General features: G+C 42.4%; 1 protein-coding gene across 3 annotated transcripts in view; it reads right to left on the bottom strand.

Annotated features, from left to right (window-relative positions):
- CDK6 (cyclin dependent kinase 6) overlaps positions 1-21,472 on the bottom strand; it is a 141,125-nt gene extending 119,653 nt beyond the window's left edge. The window contains exons 1-2 of one of the 3 annotated variants that reach the window (XM_064444616.1): positions 20,899-21,472; positions 18,357-18,847 (exon numbers count right to left, since the gene is read on the bottom strand). In XM_064444616.1, the coding sequence (XP_064300686.1) occupies positions 18,357-18,589 (233 nt within the window). In that variant the 5' untranslated portion in view covers positions 18,590-18,847; positions 20,899-21,472. Of the gene's footprint in view, positions 1-18,356; positions 18,848-20,303; positions 20,327-20,780; positions 20,875-20,898 lie in introns of those variants that run through there. The other 2 variants (XM_064444617.1, XM_064444618.1) reach the window with 2 other exon arrangements.
- Positions 21,473-22,018: the final 546 nt, after the last annotated feature.

Here is a 22,018-nt window from a genome sequence, read left to right as displayed (position 1 = left end):
AAAGTAAATAGCGCTCGGATGATTTCCAAAAATCAAAAGACAAAGGCAACTGCTCACATGGGTAACACAAACAGATTTGGCCTGGTTTTGGGAGACAGCCAGATTTATGCACCTAAACATTGCACTCCTCTATAAGTTGCATTCTAAAAGAAAAACTAAGTTTATAAGAGAAAGCAGACAGTGAGGGGATATTTATTCTAAAACCAAAGCATCAGAACTAATGGAATACAAAGTTAAGGTAACAAATTCAGCACATACAGAAAGCGGATTTAAGGCTTGCAAGAAAACTAACTACTCCGTTGAAGGCTGTCTTTGGCTACCCATCATCAGACAGATCAAATGCCATCCTTCTACACAAGAGCCTAGCAGAGCTCATGGACCTCTAAGTTCTCCTCTCAGCTGCCGTGGAGGAGATACAACTCATATAATGGAGCTGCTTAGGGGTTTGGTGGTTAGTCTGAATGGGCCGTGTAGGCCTCCATATATTCAAGGGAAAGAAGTAGGTTGGCTGAATCACTCAGCAGGGCGGGGAGAAGTACTGTCTCTCCCTGCTTGCTGTGGAAGACGCCTAGATGACTAATTTAGACAAGGTGCTTGAATTTAACTGAATTTAGGAGAGATGACTCTTTCCCAGGAAGACTATAACTGAGCAATTTTACTCGGCAGAATTCCAGAGTACGTTTGATTGTTTTTTAAAGATATTTAAAAATATTTCTTCTCATGATGAACTTAAAACAAAATGCGAGGGAAGTTGAAAAAAAAAACCAAAAGACACTGAAAATGCCTCTGCCCTACTCACTCAACCCCCACAGACCAGGATCAATCCTAGAACACTCTGCACACAAGAGCCTTTACCTAAGCCTCATGAAGTTAGTACATGTATTTAACTGGCTTTGGCTCAGGTCCAGAATTCCCTTTAATTTGAAAGGGAGTTTCACCTGTGACAAACTTGCAGGATTGAGTTTAATATTCATGTTGTACAGAACAGAAACAAATGGGACTAATAAATCTTCAATAGAAATTTACAAGATTTTTCTGGCTTAATAAATTTAGCCAGGGGCCAATTGCCCTTAAACACTCGATACATAAAAAGGGATCCTCATTTCCATTAGCATGCAAATTCCTTACACGTTTCATCAGAATTTAAGACATTAAATCTCAGAAGGTTTTAAAAATGTGGACTTCATGGCTGCTTTTTTTCCCATTCACAGTCATCCACACGTGGCCATACAAGCTCCTTGGCTGTCATGTCATTTCTTCTACTAAGCTGCGTTTTTTTAAACTTTAAATTAATTCATAGCACATGCAAAGAAAATGAAAAATGTCTATTTCTATAGGATTCTCAGGTGCTTTTGTCCTCCAGTTCTTCAGGTAGATGATGGTTACACATTTCCTCCTTTTCCAGCCAGTTTACATGGCACTGTGAGCCAGCCATTTAAAGATTAATGCACACGGAGTGAAGTATTCTATAGGCTGTACAGCTCTTTAAGTATTTCCTTTAAGCTCTTGCACACATATGTAAAAGAAAACAAATTAAAGATTATTTGCAGAGTTTGGCAATGAAAATGAGGTGTTAGTAGCATTTTGAGCTGGCAATAAATTTTATTCGACTGTTTTACTACTTCGGGGCAAAGGCAACTATTTCTTTTGGGGAGTCTTTCAGCAGCATGAGATGAGGGTTTACATTGTAATGCATGGGTAGTTTTGAAATAAATTCAGCATTTTGTAAATGATAGTGTATGTCAGATATAAATACATGACAAAACTGTATTTTGGTTGTTTTGCAACAATGTCTTCCACATTTCTGAAAGAAATGAGCAAATATAATAAATCTTGCAAAAACAAGGTCTGGTTCCTGGAACTCTAAAACATTTTTATGTCTCGGCAAATGAAAACAAAGTACATCTACCCAAGCTTTGCAAGCAAAGGAGAGCGTGCTCTGCGATGTCCAGGCAGGCAGTGTCAGCTCAAGCCGAGCTGGGAAGATCGGAGGACAGCAGAGCGTAATGGCTGAGGCTCCGCAGCGCTAACATGGCTACGCAGCTTCCAGCTGGCTCAAAGCACCGGCAGAGCGAGTAGGCATCTGCCTGGGAATGAGGCAGGGCTGGCTCACATCTGCTTGCAAATTCTGCATGGACTTACAAAGCAGTGGACGGAGATTACTTAAGATCATAGAGCAAGTCGGTGTCAAAACTGTCGAGCCTTCATTTGCCAGGAACTATCACTTCAGGTCTGTCCTGTGCTTACACCATTCCCTAAGCTATCTGCTCTTTCTCACTTCAGAAAAAAGTACTGGGTGAGATGGAAATTGTTCTAACCCTTTCTAAGCCCTATATGAATTGTTATATTGATCTGATTATTTTTATTTCAAGAATAAGCCAAGAGACATCAAGGGCTGAAGGAATTGCTCCTCATTATTTTCTCTAATCCAGCCCAAAACCTACAATCATCCTATTTACCTCTGTTTGGAGAAACAGCACAGAAACTTAAACCACAGCTGATGGTCTTGAGCCCTTGTACAGTTGTCTAAACAGGGAACAGTACACACCATACAGGGTCCATAGAATCAGCACAGGCTACCAAAGCCTTTTCTGGCAGTGATCAGCTTGCCTATTCCAGTGACACACTACCATTTTTTTTTTCCAGAAACAATTACCCCTCTTAGTTCTTCTTTAGAGCTTCCATTTATCTTCTATTTAAATATGTAGTCAAGGAAAAGCCAAATTTTCACACTGTGAAATGTAGGTAATCATACTGGACATCATATTTATGTACAAGTTTTATACAAATTTTCATGCTTATTGCCCTACAGGCTTTTAATTAGAGTGTCACTGGACTATCAGTGATATCAATTGCTATATTGGGTAACTTCTCTGTGTGTAGTGAACACTTACCTGTGGCACTGGCCTACAAATAAAATTTTTTTCACCCACAACTCAAGGAATCAAGACTAATTAAATTGAATAGATACAGGGAACACATTAAGGAAATATATGATCTTAGATAGTAAAGATATGGCTGCATTAATTGCAAGGGGGAAAAAAAGACGTCACAAAACTGTCAAGATAAATGATTTAGGAACCAAGGTCCGAAATAACTGAGGTATTTAGGGTTGTCAGTACATTTGAGAACCACTTGTTGTCCAAAGTGTAACTTCTTGATGATTTTCAATTAGTATTCTAATGCCTAAATCTTAAGAATATAATAGGATTGGAACAAAAAAATGAGACTAGTTGCCTGCATTAATAAGCACCCACGCAACAGACATCTATGAGGATGCAGAGATACCGCAGGCCACAAGACGCTTCCTATCATCCCACACCTCATGCAGAGCTAGAACAAGAGCTACGGCCCTGGAGCTTTTCCTGACAGTGCATTTTAGTTTGAGAGCCTCACCATCACCCCAGGTCCCTGCAGCAGTAGGAGATTCGTGAAATAAAACTCCTAAGTTATGCCAGGAAGCTGACCTCTACCATTTTACACAGGATATTAAATAGACCCCAGCTGTCTCCACTTAGAAATGACTTAGTTCATATGTTTTATAAAGGTCCATTCAGCCACTTTCTGAGTTATCACAGAATTGAAGTGACTCTGTGAAGAAAAAAGTGAAAATTTCTGGTGATTTCCCTTACCTACTTTTCATGCAGGCATGTCTTGGTTTTCAGACATCACAACTAGCATCTATATGTCCTGAAATAAGAACCTGTGTCTGGATTAGGAAAATATTTGACCGAGAAATAACTGCCTCAAGTCCATCTGGAAGAAACATACACAGTAGAGCATTTTTTTCTTCTAAATCCAGGAAGACACAGTAGCCTTCATTTCCATGAATGCCTCTGTACGCACACCCCTACTGTATATGACTATTCACCTAAGCACAGTACATTCCATGTGATTTTACTCCAGAAGGCACAGAAGTGACATGGATTTAGATTTTCCAAAGCACAAGAACACTTTTTCAAGCTTGTGAAAACGATGGTGATCAATATATTAGAAATGCCATGATAATCATGTCCATTCAGAAAATTTTAGGTCAATTATTTCAAGAACTCAACAGTCTTTTGAAGAAAAGCCTCCATTTAAAAGCTGACAAGATGATACTGCAATATTTTTTGTATAAAGGATGTGCTCTGGGATGAATGGGTTCCCTAACTGAGTGAATAATGCAATTTAAAGATGGCAATTTCATGCCTGAAAGAAGAGAGATCAAAGTGACCTTAGATTTCACAAGATTTGAAAAATTAAAAAAGGGTCAATATCAAAAGAAGACACATAATCTTATAATCTAAATATTCCTTAAAGCCTTTAAAAATACGTATTTGTACTGCATGCAGGAAGAAGAAAAACCATCTGTTTCAAAAATCAGTTCTGCTGCTTTTAAATATTGACATCCCCTGTCCAATTGCCTGCTGCAGCACTGTGCCCCAGTGAAGTTAAGCCATTAGATGTTTACACTTTTGGATATTGCCTGGGCTCTTTGCCACTCACATCAGGCTTTATAATTTTAATGTACTCTTTCCAGAATACATTTAATAAAATCTACTATTTTATTATACTTAGGAGTGAGATGACATTTCGGTTCCAAGTTCCAATTTCAATGTCATGTAACTTTTAAAAGCAGTTAGCTTTCAGGATGGTTTTTCTCCTGCCTTGCCCTCATTCCCTTTCAATTCTGTCTTTTAACTTTAAAGAATAAAATTGTTCAGGCATTTTTAAGGCACAGACTTTGAACTAATTGAAGTCCTACACGTCTAACAATCGTCACCCATGGTACAAAATAAGAATTCTGAACCTCGTGGTATAAATGCAGTCAAATCTTGAAATTATCATGGGTTTTCTTCTACACACACGCACGCACACACACACACACACACACACACACACACACACACACACACACACACGTAATATGAATATCCGAACAGCTTAATAGAGCAGCTTATTTGCTTTAGTACAATCGTATTGTCTCAGTAGTTCCATAATAACAAAGCTGTTTTCGAGACTTGTAAATCAAGCTATAAAAGAACTAGCTCCAAAAGACATTCAACATAAAAAATGATGGACCAGAATCTGTTAGCATTATTGATTGATTTTAATTTTGCAGCCTATTACCGTGCAACGTGGGCTGACATGTTTTGAGATTATGGAAAAATAAAACTTTAAATTCAAAAAAGTTATTCCAAAAGACAAAGGTATAGTACCGCTGCTTTCCAAGCACTCTAATCTTGGATAATTCAGAGTAGAATATAAGTTAGAAACCAGAATTTTCCAACTACTTGCAATTGTACAATAAAGTAATTTGCTTGAAAGGCATTTGAGGCAATGAAACCACGTGTAGCACCAGATTTTTATCAGCAATGAGATGCTTAGCCCACACAGGCAAATCCTGTGTGAGACCAGTATGGCAGAGTGGAGGGAAATAGAAAAATACGCAAGAGAAACTACCTCTGACAAAACTTTGAAAGGTGCCTTAAACCACTCGTAGGCCGCATGGCTGGCCATAGCTAACACATCCAACACACATCTTCAGCTACTCCTCCCCTTGTAAAAGATTAACAAGTTCTGACCAAAATGGCTTCTGCTGGAGGTTAACGTTGGGTACAGGGTAATTGCGTACAGGCCATGCCCACCCATTCCAGCTACATCCTGTGCCTCTTTGTACTTTAATGCCAAGCGCAAACTAGAAGCAGATTGTCTGAAGCCAGCCCATTTCACAGAAACCCACACTCTGCTATTAGGAAAAGCACATAATTTTTACCAACTGATAAAGTGTCTTGCACAAACTCTTACCAACAATCCGTATACTATAGACTTTGGTAAAAAAAAGAAGTTTCCCTATAATACTTATTTCTTATTCAATTACCTTCTCCAATTTCTCATAGTTCAAGTGCCCTCTGATTTCAACAGTAGCTTTTTGTCCCGCGTCCCGTCCCCCAGTAATCTCCTATTTCCTTTTGTAACTTCTCTTATTTGCTGTACAAAATCCCTAGTAGTGTTTTCACCTTCAAACTTGGACCGTACTGACTGGCATTAATCTCATCTAGCTGCAGCAGGCTACAGCTGGGCGTCTACTCTGCATTAGCCACCCGGGCTCTCTCCACAGCCAACAAGAGAGAGGCAGGCATTTGCAGAGGGCAATTAATCCTGCTCCGGGGCGGTACCGCGGGTGAGCGGGATGAACTATTCTCCAAAAGCAGATCCTGCACTCACTATGGGAAGACTCTAAAGGACTAGGATGGAGCACACTTTTAATACTCAGATGGTTAAAGTTAAACATCTGCTCACGGTTATCTTACATTCCTGTTCTACCTTTTTATGCATGGGTATGAGCATCTTCTGTGCATCCATCATGATATACTGAGCAGAGTCATAAAAAGGAGTAGACAAAGTTTGGTGTCTCCTTTTGACATTCCCCATTCCTCCAGAGAGTTTGAGGAACCCATATGTTTAAACTGTCCTGCTATATCTAGTAGCCAGGAAGAAACTATAGATCCAAGGCAGCAGCCAGGATTTCCAGGGGCTGGACAAGAGCATCACACCAGGGAAAGGTGTATGTCCCAAATACCAAAATGTGTTGCTACAAACCTCTATTTCAGTACCTACCATGTTAAATCTAAGCAGTTTCATATCCTTCCTCTTGACTGTTGAATTTTTTATTACCCCCTGTTCCTTAATCTTTCTTTTCTAAAGCCTATTGTTACTACATCGAGTTTGGGAACCATCCCTTTCCCAAATATATAAGATTAATTATTGTGGTCGCTATGACTGTATATCTTGACTATAAGAATTTCTTAAATGAGCTACTGCAAGTTACTTCAGGCTACGCAGAGAGAGAGCTCTTTTCCTTGCACTCCAGGAAAAGCTGCTTCACTGACGGCGTCTGTAAGTTTTGTCTTTAAACCTTGTCTCATTTTTCCATTTTATTATGAACAGTGGTTGAAATTGTCCTTTATTACTGTTTTAGTAAACTTAGTTAACTTTCCAGCTTCTTCCAGAATTATAAGCTCAATATCCTTTCACTGATCTAGAGGATGGCAGAAGATTTAAATTTCTTTTTATAACTTAAGTTTTGTTTCTGCAAAATGGTCTTGTCCACTTTCAGCTTTGGGTTACTGGAAACCAAGCAGTCCTTGAAATTTATTTTATTAGGGACATCACAATATCCTATTGATTTGGGTCATTTCAATATACTTAAAGTGTCTACTAATGAGACTCCTTCATCAGTGTTATCCACCTACCTGGGTTTTATCTATAGCCACAAATATCTTTCATTTTTAGTCAAATGGGTTACCTGACTCTTCGGTGCAACTCCTAACTATTCTTGCTGTTGTACTGCCGTAGTCTTTAGTTCTAGCCTCATTCTGTTTGGGCTTTTTTTCACTGCTGCATAAAGATATGCTTTTGAAATAACTGACATCTCTAAAAGATGTTTTATTTTGACCAAATAAATGTAAAAGTAATAAAACCTTCTTGATTTCTTGAGAAGAGACACAGCAGGAATAATAAGCAGCAGAAAATTCAGCAATGCCAGGTAGCTCTTTCTTCTTCTTTAATGATGTTACAAACGTAAAGGCAATGTGATGAACAGGATTCCACGCCATGAAAAGATATAGGTGCTCAGTTCTGCAGAAGTACTAACTTGTCTGGGCCCTTCCAAGAATGCCAAATCTTTTAAGTTTAATGAGACATTTAATCCTGATTTCAGACTATAGTCATTGATTCAAACCTGTCTAGTTATGGGTATTATTGCTTTGATCAAGACTTGTTGCTCAGCGTTTTAAAGCAGAGATAAACATTAAGGCAACAAATTGATTTGAGATGTCTGTGAGGAAACCACAGAGATAAGTGGGTAGGCCTATCTCTATTAATAATCTAGAAGGTTATCTAAGGATAAACAACACACTAATTAAAAGTGCAGATGCTGCTCAGACTCTACGTTGTAAAGATCACAAATACAAAGTATGCTGTTAGATAAAATTAGCAAAATGAGATTCACCTTATAACCTACTTCCTACCAGAGAAAAATAATACAGGTCGTTAACTTTCACCGTCCCGAAGAAACCTGGAAATCAATAATAAAGGCTCTAGCACTGTGCTAGTGAATAACAAGTTAGACATAAACTTTCAATGCTGTACAGAAATCAGAATGTCTCTAATTGTAGCTATAGAAGCATTTTCTCTTGTAGAAAGGAGATGTACATAGCACTGAAAAGACCATGTATGTGATGTAACCTGGAGTCTGGGGGTAAGCACAGCATTGTACAAATTGCTTAGGTGACAACATAGACATCAAACATTTCAGAGACTACATACTAAGGTAGAGAGGAATTATTTGTAGTGCTAAAAGGGAATCTAATTAGGAGTGATGTTTCAGAGAGATGTTTCGGCAGAACCTCTGAGTCCATCTTGATGAAAAAACTCCCAATGAAAGAACTATTTTTATTCCCCAGTTTGGTAAACTCGGTAGTTGCAGCACCTAAAATCTGAATGGTAAAGTCACAAATGTGCGTGCCTGATGGGACACCTCTGCACAGTCCGCCTGTCCTAATGCATTTTTGTTCATCTTAACATTAGGAATTTATGATTTGAACATAATTCAGTTCAACATGAGCTGTTTGAATCAGTATAGGTCTATGAACTTTAACTCCAACAGTGGAAACTCAAGCCTTAAATTTACAACTGCATTCTTGGATTAGCTGGAAGATGTGGGCGCAATTTCCCCATTAATAGCAAGTGTCAGGCTGCTCACATAGATGAACAGTTAACTGTGTATATTGGTTTTCAGAACATAATACAAGAATAACCAGAAGATCTTCCTTCAACTGTAAACTTCTGGTTAAAATATTGTCTATATGATGATCCACTACTGCAAAGTCAGAGCACTTAAAGATAAAAACCATCTTTTCTGGAGAATGCCATTCAACTGTAATTCACTGAAGGGCTGTCATTTGTTATGAGACACACTGATATTCTAGAGAGCCACAAGAGTTGTCTAGGAAATTATTTGATCACCAGTGAGCGCAACTGAAAAGTAAAAAACATACTACTGTAAATCTGAAGAATCTAATTTCATCTTTAATATGCAACGTAAAACCCCATCATAATATATTTACATGATGAGGAAAGGGGTAGAAAGTCAAAGGTAGGAGAATGACAGAATGTGGGAATAGTACAAAGACCTACTAAAAAAGTATACAATTTTAACATTGATACAATATATCTATGAGAAACCCACCATACTTCTATTTATATGCTGGATTTTATTAAAAATGCTGTTGCTAGGGATGTAGTTTTTTGTAAATAAAAGACTTTCATATCCCATATCTGTTTTTAATATCATGGAGGTTTTTTCAAATGTATGATTATGTATTTCTATGCGTTAAAAGTTTCAAATTTTTTGTAGAAACACTCGCAAGTAATACAATTCTGTATCATAATGAGTGAAAGTTAAATGTGACATTCAATGGCTTCACAGCCCTCCCTTGTTATGGGGAAGGAGCAGAGTGGGCAAAGTCCTCTAAGGTTGTTTCCCTTCGGTCGTAGCTGTGTATCCAAACCATAACTCCCCCAAACATCTAAGCACAGTCAGTACATTCCCAACTCCTACTGCCAAGTTAAAATGAAAACGGTCTTAGTTCAGAAATGATTGAGGTGGTTTGCTCTAATCAAATTAAACCAGCCAAATGTTCTTTTCAAAGGTAACTGTCTACTCTGCAGCTGTATGCAAAATACCACATCAAATGTGAAAAAAAAAAAAAAAATAGTGATAGAATTCTATCCTTACAGTAGAGCCCTGGCTCCACTGATGAAGAGAAACAAAAGCACCAGTGCAGCTAGGAATTACATTCACAGAAAGCTCCTAGAAATATGCTAACTTAAGAAACAGTGAACAAAATACTGAAATTTCCAGTTTATAATTAATTGATTTCAGAGAGAAGGGAATTATCTGACATTGTTAAACAGCAACAGACACCTTCAGATATTTATCATAGTGACCACACTTCAAATAGATATTAAAAGACTAGCCAAAACTTCACATAAAAGAGAGAAAAAAATCACATAGGCTTTTCCATTCTATTTCTCACTTCCTTTCTCTGTTTCTATAAAAACAAGTAACATTCTGCACTGACTAATGTTGGAAAAGTCCAAACTCAATAGGTTTCATTTAAACCCAGTGTGATTCATCTGCACTATAACTGAATTTTCAGTCATTATATATGGGAAATTCCTGCAAAGATGAATTCATATGCAAGTTATTTTTTTATTTTCTTTTACTAAGAAAAAATCAGTCACTTGTTAATGATAATCCAGAGTGATAAGCAGTCAGTGTTTGTATGAGCGCTTTTAAAACAGTACGGAACTTTTTGGCAAGTTTGTAAATTGTTTGCTAGGTATGTCATGGGAAATCTACCCCAGGGCAACTCCACCAATATCAGCAAATTGGCACGTTCCAGTACAACCTGTATTTAGGTATCTGAAATCATCATCTGGTCCTAAAATTATCTGGGATGCTTCTTAGGCTAGAGACCCATCTTTTTCTAAAACCCTAAAATGACATCTAAAGCATCATATGGAAGAGGTTTTATTACTCATATAAAATGTTCTTTGTTCCACCTAAAGAAAATACAACTGTGGTGTTAGAATTTTAAGGCTTGATTTTAAAAGGATTATTTAGTGGAATATTTTCTTGTGAACATTTTCTAAGGATGGGACAAATTTTCAAAGGCTAAGAGTAAATAAATAAATAGGAACATCAATACAATAATTTGGATGCAATGAGGTATTTTGAAACAGTTCAGAAATCAACAGTCACGTTTCCGCTCTTTGATGATCATCTCATCAAAAGCTTCCCAAATGGAAAATGTCAAGGTACAAGACGGAAAAAAACACTCCTTGGAAAACTCTAAAGTGGTTTGTTTATTAAGTACAAATGTTTTATAGTTTAAAGGTATAGCTCTTAAATAATCATGTATGCATAATTTAAAATATTTTTTCAGATTATAAGAGAAATATATGAAGAACTGATATAAGAGGAGAAATTTCATCTCAAATGAAAAAGCACAGCTTCATTATATATGTATATGGGCAGAGTTATCTTTTGATAATGTTAGATCATTAAGAATCACCTTGTTCAGCAAAACTGGAAAACAACTAGATGTCAGATAATGAGTAAAAACCAAATGTTTTATATACAGCTACCAAGTTATGGAATGAACAGCAGCTTCTATTTTATTTAGGGTTATGAAACTTTATAAATTAATTTTAAAACTTTGGTACTAAATTAAACCAACTAAGAATTACTACAAATACCACCCTTGATGCCAAATTCATGTTACTGCTATATCAGGACAGCGATATTATTTATTCTGCATGATCTATTTTACCTTTTAATAGAAAAATTCTTGGGAAATAAGGCTTCAGTTAATAAATGAATAAGAATCAATATCTGTGATTCATATTCTTATGTACATTGTCCCTGAAATCTATTCAGAAAAAGATTTTAAAATTCAGTGCATACTTAATGCCATAGCTAATTCTGTTCAATAATGCACTTAACATCGCTAAACTTCAAACAGTGACTTAAATCCCACCAAGTGTACCTGAATGACTCTCTTAGTGCTTTGCTAAGTTACAGCCTCCATCCTACTCTCTTTCAAACACCTGGAAAGTGAGCACTTTCCTTCTCCCTGCTCTGTTCCACCTTTCAGCCGGCGGTAGGTACCATGAAGCAACCTGTTAAGTCCCAAGTAAACTACTCTGGCCCTTTTGGTGGATGGGCCATCCACTCTCCTGTCTTTCTCAAGGCTCAGTTTTGAATCCTGGACCCCAATTCATAAACCCGGGGGATGCTGACGTTTTGCCTGGCAGTCACAGGCTGCCACCAGCAATGGTTTGGTTTCCTATTCTGGGCAGGACCCAGCAAGACCAGATCTCTCCAAGAACAGCATGGATACAACCATCCACAGATTTAAAGAAGGAAGGGAGCACTGGACATAATCTAAAATGACTAATATTTACTCACACAAAGACTGAAAACATGTTTTTTGTAAAAAGCTTAGATTGAGAATAAGATAAAATACTTTTTGAAGAAAGCTTGTACTCACTCCAGAAACTGAATTTCCTAAGGCTCAGAAGGCTATTCAATATTCAGCCCTTCCTTCCTGACAAGCTCATATCTTGTCCTGTTTCTGGCAGACCATGTATTCAAACTAAATCATCACATCCATTACTAATAAACAATTAATATGGACAGGAAGAATATCACTTATTTTCCTTGTACGTGCTTATTCTGTGTATGCTAGGGTTGCAAGTAGACGATGACAGACCAGCATTCATGTGCAGTCACTTCTCAATGTCCTCTGCCAACTAAACAGACTTCTCCAAATCCTACCTACTGCCAAACCCTGTTCAGTGTCAGCCACATCATTCCCCTTTGCCCTCTTGCCATGAGAGAAGTTGTATTTCCAGGTAGGCAGCTCCCCTGCTCCCCAGGACCTTTGCAGTGTTCCTCCTTGCAGTGGCCGGTCAGTGCAGGGACCATCTCCCTTCCCCTCCAGCCACTACCGCTCTCCAGCCTGGAAATGCCTCTCTCCCGCCAAGGCACTTCCCGTCTTCACATCTGCCTCGAAGACCATCCTGTTTGTGTTAGACTAAAACTGACTCTGAGGCTCATTCAGTTTTTCCTTCCCATTACTCATCCACCTCTTCTACCTCAGCTGAGAGTCATCTGCCACATTAATCCCTTCAACCTTGGCAAGTATCAAGTTCAGTTTCTTCTGCTTCGTTCCATCCCTGCATCTTATTTTACTCGTTCTGCGTGCAAGAAAATCCCTGTACCTAGCAATGCAGAGGTAACCATTTCTTTCTCTCCAGGGGCCTGCCAGATGCCATACGAGTGGTGCGACAGAAACATAAATTGTATCGCACAATACAGCGCACAGCTGATCCGTAAGAATGATGTCATACACTAGATTAACATTAGCTTGGCAGAAAAAGGAAGTGAGGAAGGAAGCAGAATTCACTGGAGGCAAACACCCCCTAAAATAGAAATGTTTCACTTGACGGGATGGAACATCTCAATGATTTTGAGAAGATCATCCTTTAAACTTAATAACAGTACAGTAATAAAGCCAGCAGCCAATATCAGCGTCACCACAAACTGGAAAGCTACTGCATTTTGAAATTCTTTTCCCTCTGTATGTTCCCAAATCATTTCAGTTTAACAAACAGAACAAAGCAAAACAACTACAAGTTCAAACTGCCTTGCAAAAGGTTAGCTAGGTATTGATGAGCTGCTACAGATGTGTTCTGAATGCTCCATCAGGTTGGACAGGGAATTTTATGACGCTTATAAAGACACCTTCTAAGTATAACAATTTTAAGCACTAAGCCATTATACACTTCTGGGACCTTTGAGGAGAGGCAAGTGCTGGTCATTACGTCAGGGCACATGAGAATGGGGGAGGCAAGTGTGCCCCAGCCTCTTCGCCCCCCCACTCAGGTTGCCAGGGGTCCATCAAGCTGATGAGGTCCATCAAGCACTCAAGTGCAAACCAAGAGGTAATGGCATGGACCACTGGCCTGCAAAAGCAGGGAAAAAGCAGCATGACTGTATTACTGTACCACAGAGGGCAGTTTACAGTGTCATTTATATTTCAGTGGATATAAAATAACATGAAACCTTGAACATGGCATAATTGTGAAAATACTCATAATTACTGGGTGTCCCTCGCACAGATCCCTATACCAAAAAGACTGAGGAATAGAGCTACGCTTCCAGCTAGGCGGATCTTTCTCTTGAACCTAAGTCAGTTAGCTGGCACACCTATTCTGCAAGCTAACAGGAAGGAAAGAACTAAGATTTTTTAATTCCATTTTGGTATATATGGCAACGATGACCTCGAATGGCAGGATTTCTGACACTTGTCTTTGAAATAATAACCCAGATTAGATTATATTCTAATACATTATACTCAGTATAATTTTGGTTATTTTAAAATTCAAGACTTACTGACCCATGAAAATACTAAAAAAGCTGTACATATCAAAAAAATATGAGTCAGGGAGCAAAAATATACAGCTTTCCAGGTTTGCTCTATTTGCTTAATTTTTAACACTGTTAAAACAGTTAAATATATATATGTTAGAAAACAAGGATGGCAAAAATTATTCTGTCTTGTGTATCACCTTCCCAGAGTGCAAATTCACAGTTTGATGGATGATTAACATTAGGGGAAAATTATTCATCTGATTACCAGCAGGAGAGAGATAAAATGAACACAATATATTGCGGAATTTAGCATTATAATCACAAGAAGAATTTTTACAGATATATTGCAGCAGGGAATACTCCCAGTTTTACACACAGGAATTTCCTGAAACTAATATGTCATTTATTCCTGGCAAAGTCTGTCCTTTGTCTACATATATTTCATTTTTCCTAAACAGAACAGCACTAAGCTACGTAAGTGCTGGACCAACTTTTGCCAGATGTAACTACTGTATATAGTAAAGCTTTAGTAAAGCATTATACCTTGTTATCTGAAAGGTGAGCTAGAAGAGCACCTTAATCATCCTACCAGTCACAAAGGACATTTCAATACCTACAACATACCTAATTTTAGAGCAATTCACAGTAAGATTTACTCTTGAAGATTCTATTTTTTACTTTGTTTTGTGAAGATGAATAGAACAGAGTAAGGTGTCCTGATGGAAGGGAACTCTATACAAGGGCAAAGGTGTACAGGAGAGGATTTTAAGCATGTACCAATCATCGTTTTAACTGTATTTTCCCCATGCCTTTCTGTATACTATTTTTGACAGTCTTACAAAATGTTAGATCAGTCCTCCAGGCCTTATTTACATTATAGTCAATAGTCCAGAGTCTTCCACTACCATCACTTTTCCGATGAAGATAAGACTTCCTTTCACTTCTTATCTTGCACCTTGTTCTGTTTCATTCTGCAGTGAAGTCTTATCTGACTTCATTATCTATTGTTATAAAAGCAACTGTGCTGCAAAAAATGCATCTCTTTAATGTACAAATACAGAAATGACACACTTGGAGAGATGGAATGTGAAACAAAACTCTCATAATTAGCATGGAAAAATATGATAAATATTTTGTTTTAAATTATTCTACGCTATTTAGACTTTTCTACTTTCTGGAGAAAATTCTCTTCCATCCCCACGGCCAAGCACAGCAAACCAGTTTTGGCTCCAAGCATTTATCAGGATTTTAGAGGAAGGGAATCTACAACCACTACGACAAACCTGGGCTGCAGTAGCAATGCTGGTCCTGCGTCATGGTTCTGTGACCAACAAAGACATGGAGCTCCACCTCTGCCTAGCAAGTACTGGGCCTTTTCCTTACCAAACTGTTCTTCAGGTTCAGCACCACTTCATGGAGACAGAGAAGCCCTGGACTGCTGAGCTCCTTGCTGTACTCTCTGGAGGTGCGTAGACCTACCATTTGAGTTCAGTGTGATGAGACGTGGCCTGTGATTTCTGCCACTGCTGTCAGCTGATGCCAGAGTAACACAGCCGAGCACAGGGCATTTGTGGATCATCTGGTTTGAAGTCTGTCTAAATCTTGACTCACAGAATGACTGTCGGTTTGCATTGAGCAACTCAGGGATCACACATGCCATTACTCAGAGGTAACAGATTCGACATTATAGCTGCAGTTGTCACTTATTTCTCTCAGGCTAGTTGCCTGTAATATTCAAAAAAAAGTTAGATGTCCCCTCAACATTAAAAAAAAAAAAGAACTGACTTCAAATATTTGTCCTGTTATCTCAGTGCTCTGAAAATGATGTATGCTTTAATCCAGTACATAGACAATGCATTTGCCATTATTTTTATTTACTAGCCTGGCCACGATACCAGTTTCCAGAATGCCTGCCCAAACAATGAACATTTTTGTGAGCAAAATTTGTTCAATAATTAAGTACAGCTAGGTCAGCTGCTTAAAATTGCAGATTTTCTTTTACAGTATTTCCTTTTCTGAGCATATTTACATACTACAAAAACAGACCTTTAATTTCAATAAATTACAAACTCTTCTACTGTATTTTATAACGGAACTGGGGCATTTAAATATTTTCAAATAATCTTTCATTGTAAGGATACGATTTCAGCCACTCCAAAGTGCTACTTACAGCGTAATCTACTCTACAGATTAAAAACATGCACAACAGAGATGAGTTTTTAAATAGCATTCCTCCCATTTTAGAAGAGATGATGTTTGAAACTGCTTCTTATATTCCCCTGCCTGTTTGTGGAAAAAGGTGTGCAGCCAAGGTCCCAAGCATCCTGATATATCACAGCCCAACCCCTTGCATCTGAAATGCTGCTTATGGCAAAAGGTCAAGGCTTCACAACACCACTGTGAGGACCTGGAACGCACTTTCAGAGATTTTTATATTGAAACTACATTCTCATGTTGCTGGCTGAAATACTTACTGCTTGCAGAGAATGAATTTTCATTCAAACTTGTAAAAATATTTTAAGCTTCAATATGTTTATGCAACGCTATGTTGAGATTGCACTGCACTTAACCCAAGTAAAACAAGCTGCATAGTCAGTTCATCAAATAGCTCTTTGGAAAACAAGAATTTTATTTTTCATGATTTTGCTGAATTCAGGATTAGAAAGCTCTTAAAAACATTTTTTACTTCATATGGAAAGATCCCAATGCCAGAAAAATTCATAAGGATTGTTATGTTGAATTATTCCCAAACAAGGTTTACAATTTTCAAATATGTGAATGTCTAAACCTGGACAACTAAATCCTCGTTTACTCTCATAAATGATTGGGCTGGATTTCAGAGATTTTGAGAACTCTCAGTTTATCTCTACTGCCAAGGAAGAACGTTGCGTGCGCTCCTCTGCAAACTAAGCCACTTGATTCGGTGACCAAATACTCCACGTTGTCCACATGAAGAAGCCCCCATTTTTGAAATTTCTTGACTAAGCCTTTGGCATTACAGGTGCCAGTCAAAATAATGGTTATTAGCCAAATTGTGGATTTGCTTGATTAGCAGTGGAAAAGTGTGAGCTGCAGCCTCCATCCCATTGCTCACTGCAGTGAGCCTGATGAACCACCGCGCTCCATTACCAGTATTTCAGAATGCACATGCTTTGCCCCTTCAGTTTAGACAAAAATGAGACTGTGGTATTACGCTGCCTTGAGATGGACAAAAATGAATTTATTTCTAGCTATTCGCTTTTGTATTTTAAATATTATTCTCTATCTCACCTTTCCTCTTGCACCTACTAAAACCCCCCCATCTCAGACCCTGAAAGAGGAGGATCACAGCTACATGCCATTTTGAAGGTCACCTCTAACTTCAGAGTATCTATTTCTCTAGGACTGAAAGAGGCTTGATGTTAATGAAGTATAAAATATTTTCTCTTTGCTATGCAATATGTGCATAAAACAATGCAAATAAGGAAATATTGTTAATACAGCACCATCAGCAAGATGCTGATTGGCTTCAGATCATTACATGCATGGGTATCTGCAAAGTGAAGCTTACTTCTTAAAGTTCATAATATTAACAAAAGATGCTCACAGGCTGCTGGAGGTTTCCAGCTATCTAAAAAGGTTATGGTAGGGCCAGCCTTACCATTGAGAGAATCTGTTCAAGAACACAGGTCATTCATCCGGGGTTTATGCTACCAACATGACAGAAAGGACATCCTGGGGCCATTGCCACCATTTTGCAAGCAAGGCCTGATGTCTGTACTGTTGCACTCTTGGTAGCATAATCATCAGCACATGGTGAAATTAGTACCAGTCAAACAGTATGCAACCGTACGGCCACCTGCAAAGCTTGAAGTCTTAAGGCATTACTTCTCTTTAACATGATAATCTGCAACTCCATACAAAAGCATCTAAAAAGGTAAAACGTACATTGCACTGCCACTCTCATATTCTTTGCGATTTCATTAACAAATAGAGCTGTTAAAAATCAGCTGCAGCTGGCAGAACTAATACCTGAGACAAAACCAGGGAGACGTTGGGGTTTTTTCATTCTCTCTGATGCCTGAGGAAATAGTGTATATATGGCTCCTTGCCCATCCACTCAAACACTTAAGTCACACACCTATGCCTCTGGAGATGGGTGTTTGTGTGTGTGGGAGGCAATGCACAGGGATGAGGTGAGGTCTGGCAGGCAGCGCCACGGCCTGCTGAAACCTCAAACCACACTCCATTTATACAGTTCAGTGCTCACTTCATCCACAATCCCAAACTAGTGTCCAGTCCATTTATGTACCCAAACTCTTGCTTGCCCAATTAATGTACTAAAAACAGGACCCCGCTGATCGGGACGCCTGCCCCGCTTCCTCACCTGACCACGTTGGGGTGCTCGAATGTCTCCAGGTGCCTCAAAACCGCCACCTCTCGGATGGTGGACAGCGGCATCCCCTCCTCGCTGGTCTGCACCCGTACCCGCTTCAGTGCAACAAAGCGACCTCCGTTCTTCAAGTCTCGGGCTTTGAACACCTTCCCGTAGGCTCCTTCCCCAATCTCAGCCACGCACTCATACTGCTGGTCAGCCAGGTTTGTGCTGTCCTTATCCATGCTGGCGCTGCTCCTCCTCCTCCCGTGCTGCAGGTGCCTTGGGGTGTCTCTCAGTCTCGCTTGCTTTCTGAAAACTAGTGCTTTGCTCGCGTTGCAGATATGCCACACACTTGGTACCTCTGCCAGAGGGGCAGTAGGAAGCTCTTGCCCTCCTGTTCTTGTTCCTCTTCCGTACAGGCCCCAATGTGCCTCCTCTTTCGGCCACCAGGAATTATCATACAGTCTTTGGGAGCATTGTCTGCGTAAAGCCAATTAGATCTGGAAGACAAAGCAAGGAAGAAAAGTGAGTTTAGTTTATTTCATTACTTTGCATCATTCAATAAGTGAGAAAATTATGCTAATATAGTAGATAGCTACAGGCACAGCAACAACATGGTGCAAAGGAAGAGGTGAACCACCAGGGTAACACATGTATCAATGTTCCTGCGTGGCTGATACAACCCTACACAGTTATCATACTCTGCACAGAAGGCTACAACACGCAGCTACAGAGCAACCCCGTGCCGTGGGATTTTACTGAGCAATGGGCTGAATACGATGAGCCTGTGAGACAGAGATGGTGGGGATGGCAGAGCTAACTGCATGTCTGAGAGGAAGTCATGTCCAGGAACTTATGTCAGGATTGCAGGACTCAACGGTTTCTTCAGCACAAGTGGTGGTGTCTTGGAAATATATCCCATGCTATAGTACTGTTACTTATTTATAAATGATAGCACTTGGAGGTTTCAGCCTCGATCTGCTCTCCCCTGTGATAAGCCCTGCACAAACACATTGCAAGAGACAAGTTCCTGCGTCAAAGCGCCTGTAGGGAGTAGAAATATGTAGAAGACGATAACAGTATGTTACCGAGTATTCTGTGCTAAAGGTAGATTCAGAAATGTACGCTTTAGCAAACTTATGAACATGCAAGTGTTTTGGCTGTGGAAACTGCTACCGCTGGATGTGTGACTGGCAGTTCCTTGCAGAACAGTGTGGTGAAAGATGGTCTTCAGGAACAGCACACTCTGCTCTGTAGTGCATGAGGCTGGAGAGCAGAAGCATTTCCTTCTGCGTCCAGTTTCATCCACACTTTCTGCAGGACTTGGGGCAAATCTTCTCCCCTCACAAAGCTCCACATGAATCCTCTCCTCCCCCCTACCCCTTTTTAATATAATAATATCATGACCTCTGGGGCTGTAACCCTCTCCTACACTGCATTTTTACCGTGCTAGGATTAAAGCGCCCCAGATAGCCCGGTCGGGGATCCCCTAACTTGAATCCACACATAAAGCCGGAGGTATTTTCTACCTTTACGCTCATCTTACACCTTAGCTGCAGATGAAAAGCGCAATCTGAACGAAGCCTGTGCCCGCCGCTCATCGCTTTTCCCCGGCTGCAGCCAGAAGCACCAACCCTGCCCCGCCGACTTCGGCTGCCACCGCCAGCCGCCACCGCACCGCGGCCCCGCGCCCTCCGCACCTCCGCTCCCGCCGCACCCCCGCGCCGGCCGCATCACGGCCCGCCGCGCCCCGTCCCCGTCCCCGTCCCCGCCGCCGCCGGGGGACACCTGCCCCGGAGCCCCCCGCCCGCGCCCCGCATCCCGCACCGCCCCACGCCGCGCCGCGCCGCTGCGGGAGGGCTCCCCCCGGCGGCGGGCAGCGGCGACGCGCGTGTGCGTGGCCGCGGGGGCGGCGGGCCTTCCTCGGCGCGGCCGCTGCGCCGGGTGGAAAGTTACCGCTCGTTCTCGCGGGGCACGGCGGGGTACCCGGGGGCGCCCCCCGGTCCCCATCCACCCTTCCCGCCTCGGCACCGAGCTCCCCTCTGCAGGCGCCCCACACGCGGCGGGGGACATGCGGGGAACCGCGTCCCCTCGCTTCCTCTCGGGCGACGGAGGGGGGGGGGGGCCCGGCTCGGCTACTGGGCAGGACGCTGAGGGGTCCCCCGGTGGCTCCCCGGGAGGGTAGCCGGGTAGCCCCCTCCCCAGCGGCCCTCTCCGCGGCCACCGACACGGGGGGCGCCCCCACGCCGACCCCGCGGGGACTGCGGCGGCACGGCGGGGCGAGCTGCCGCCGGCCCCCGCCGCCGAAGGGGCGCGTCCGCGGTACCGTCCGCGGCGGGGTGCGCGGCGTGGGCTCCCCGGGCAGGGCGGGGGGCGGCGTGTGGGCCACGCCGCTTGGCCGGGTGCGCGGAGCACATGGGCGCCCCGCATTACCTGGTGTGCGCCACGGCCGCCTCCACCGCCACCAGATCCCCAAATAATCCTCAGCCCCGGGCGGGGGGGGGAGGGGGGGGGTTGGGGAGGGAGGGGGTGAGTCCTCCCTAAAACAAACCTCCCATTGAGCGAGGCGGGGTGGAGAGCCGGCCCGGGGTCTGCCCCTTCACATGGCGATGTCTCCGGCAGGTCCCGGCAGCGGCCGCCCGGGCCACACAGGTAGCTGCTCCGCGGCTCGGCCGCCCTCGGCTCGCATCCTCCTGCCGCCGCCGGACCGCACCTTGGCGCAGAAGGCAGCTCGCACTCGTCCCCCAAGCCCGCTTCTCCCGCCCCCACCCTGCCCGGGGAAAACGAAAACGCGAAATAAAAATCGCGGCCGGCGGTCCCCGGGGAGCTGCAGCGCCGCGACCGCAGCCCCGCCGGCCGCAGCCTGCCGGTGCGGGGCTGCCCGGGGCTCCGCGGGGCTGCCCGGGGCTGCTCGGGGCTCGGGCACCGGCCCTCGGCGCGGCCGCTGCCCCGCTGCGCTGCGCTGCCTCCCCTCGCTGGCTCCCTCGGCCTCTGCTCAGCCTGGGAGCAGCAGCAGCTTGCTTTTTTTTTTTTTCCCCTCTCCTCAACTTTTTTTTTTCCCCTTGCTTTCCCACGCTGGCTGAATGTGACTTGACCCCGTTTCAAAAAAGTTTGACATAGTGCTTCAACATTTCCGCATTCCTCCCCGACTACAAAGGCTGCAGCCGCCTCCTTCTGCTTTCTGTCTCTGCTCTCTGTCTTCACACTCAATGAAATCCTTCATGTGCCTCTGCCAAAGGCAGCCGCATACCGCAAGGGTCGCCGCGAGCGCCGCGGCCAGGCACGGCCCCGGGCGAGGCGCCCCGGGGGGTCCCGGCAGGGCCCGGCCCCGGCCCCGGCCCCGGCCCCGGCCCCGGCCCCGCCGTGCTCGGCGCTGCACGGCCGCGGGCTCAGCCGGCTGCGGCAGCACTGAGGAGCCTGACTCATTCCTAGCGCTGGGAAATAACCCTTTGAGGGTTTGGGGTTTTCCCCCCCCCCCCCCCTTCCTGGGAAATAACCATATTTATTTTTTTTTTTCTCCAGAAAAACGCGGATTCTTCTGTGCTTTTTTGCAACTTTCTATTCACAGAGAGTGCAGAGCTCCGGCAGGAAGTAAGCGCTCATGAATGCTTTCGGGAAGCATCAAGAAACTTCGTTGCTGAAGAATCCCCCCCCAGCGAAGTCTTTGCCCC

This window comes from Phalacrocorax carbo, chromosome 2, assembly GCF_963921805.1.
Source record: "Phalacrocorax carbo chromosome 2, bPhaCar2.1, whole genome shotgun sequence".
Taxonomy (NCBI): domain Eukaryota; kingdom Metazoa; phylum Chordata; class Aves; order Suliformes; family Phalacrocoracidae; genus Phalacrocorax; species Phalacrocorax carbo.
This window is presented reverse-complemented; position numbering and strand designations above follow the sequence as displayed.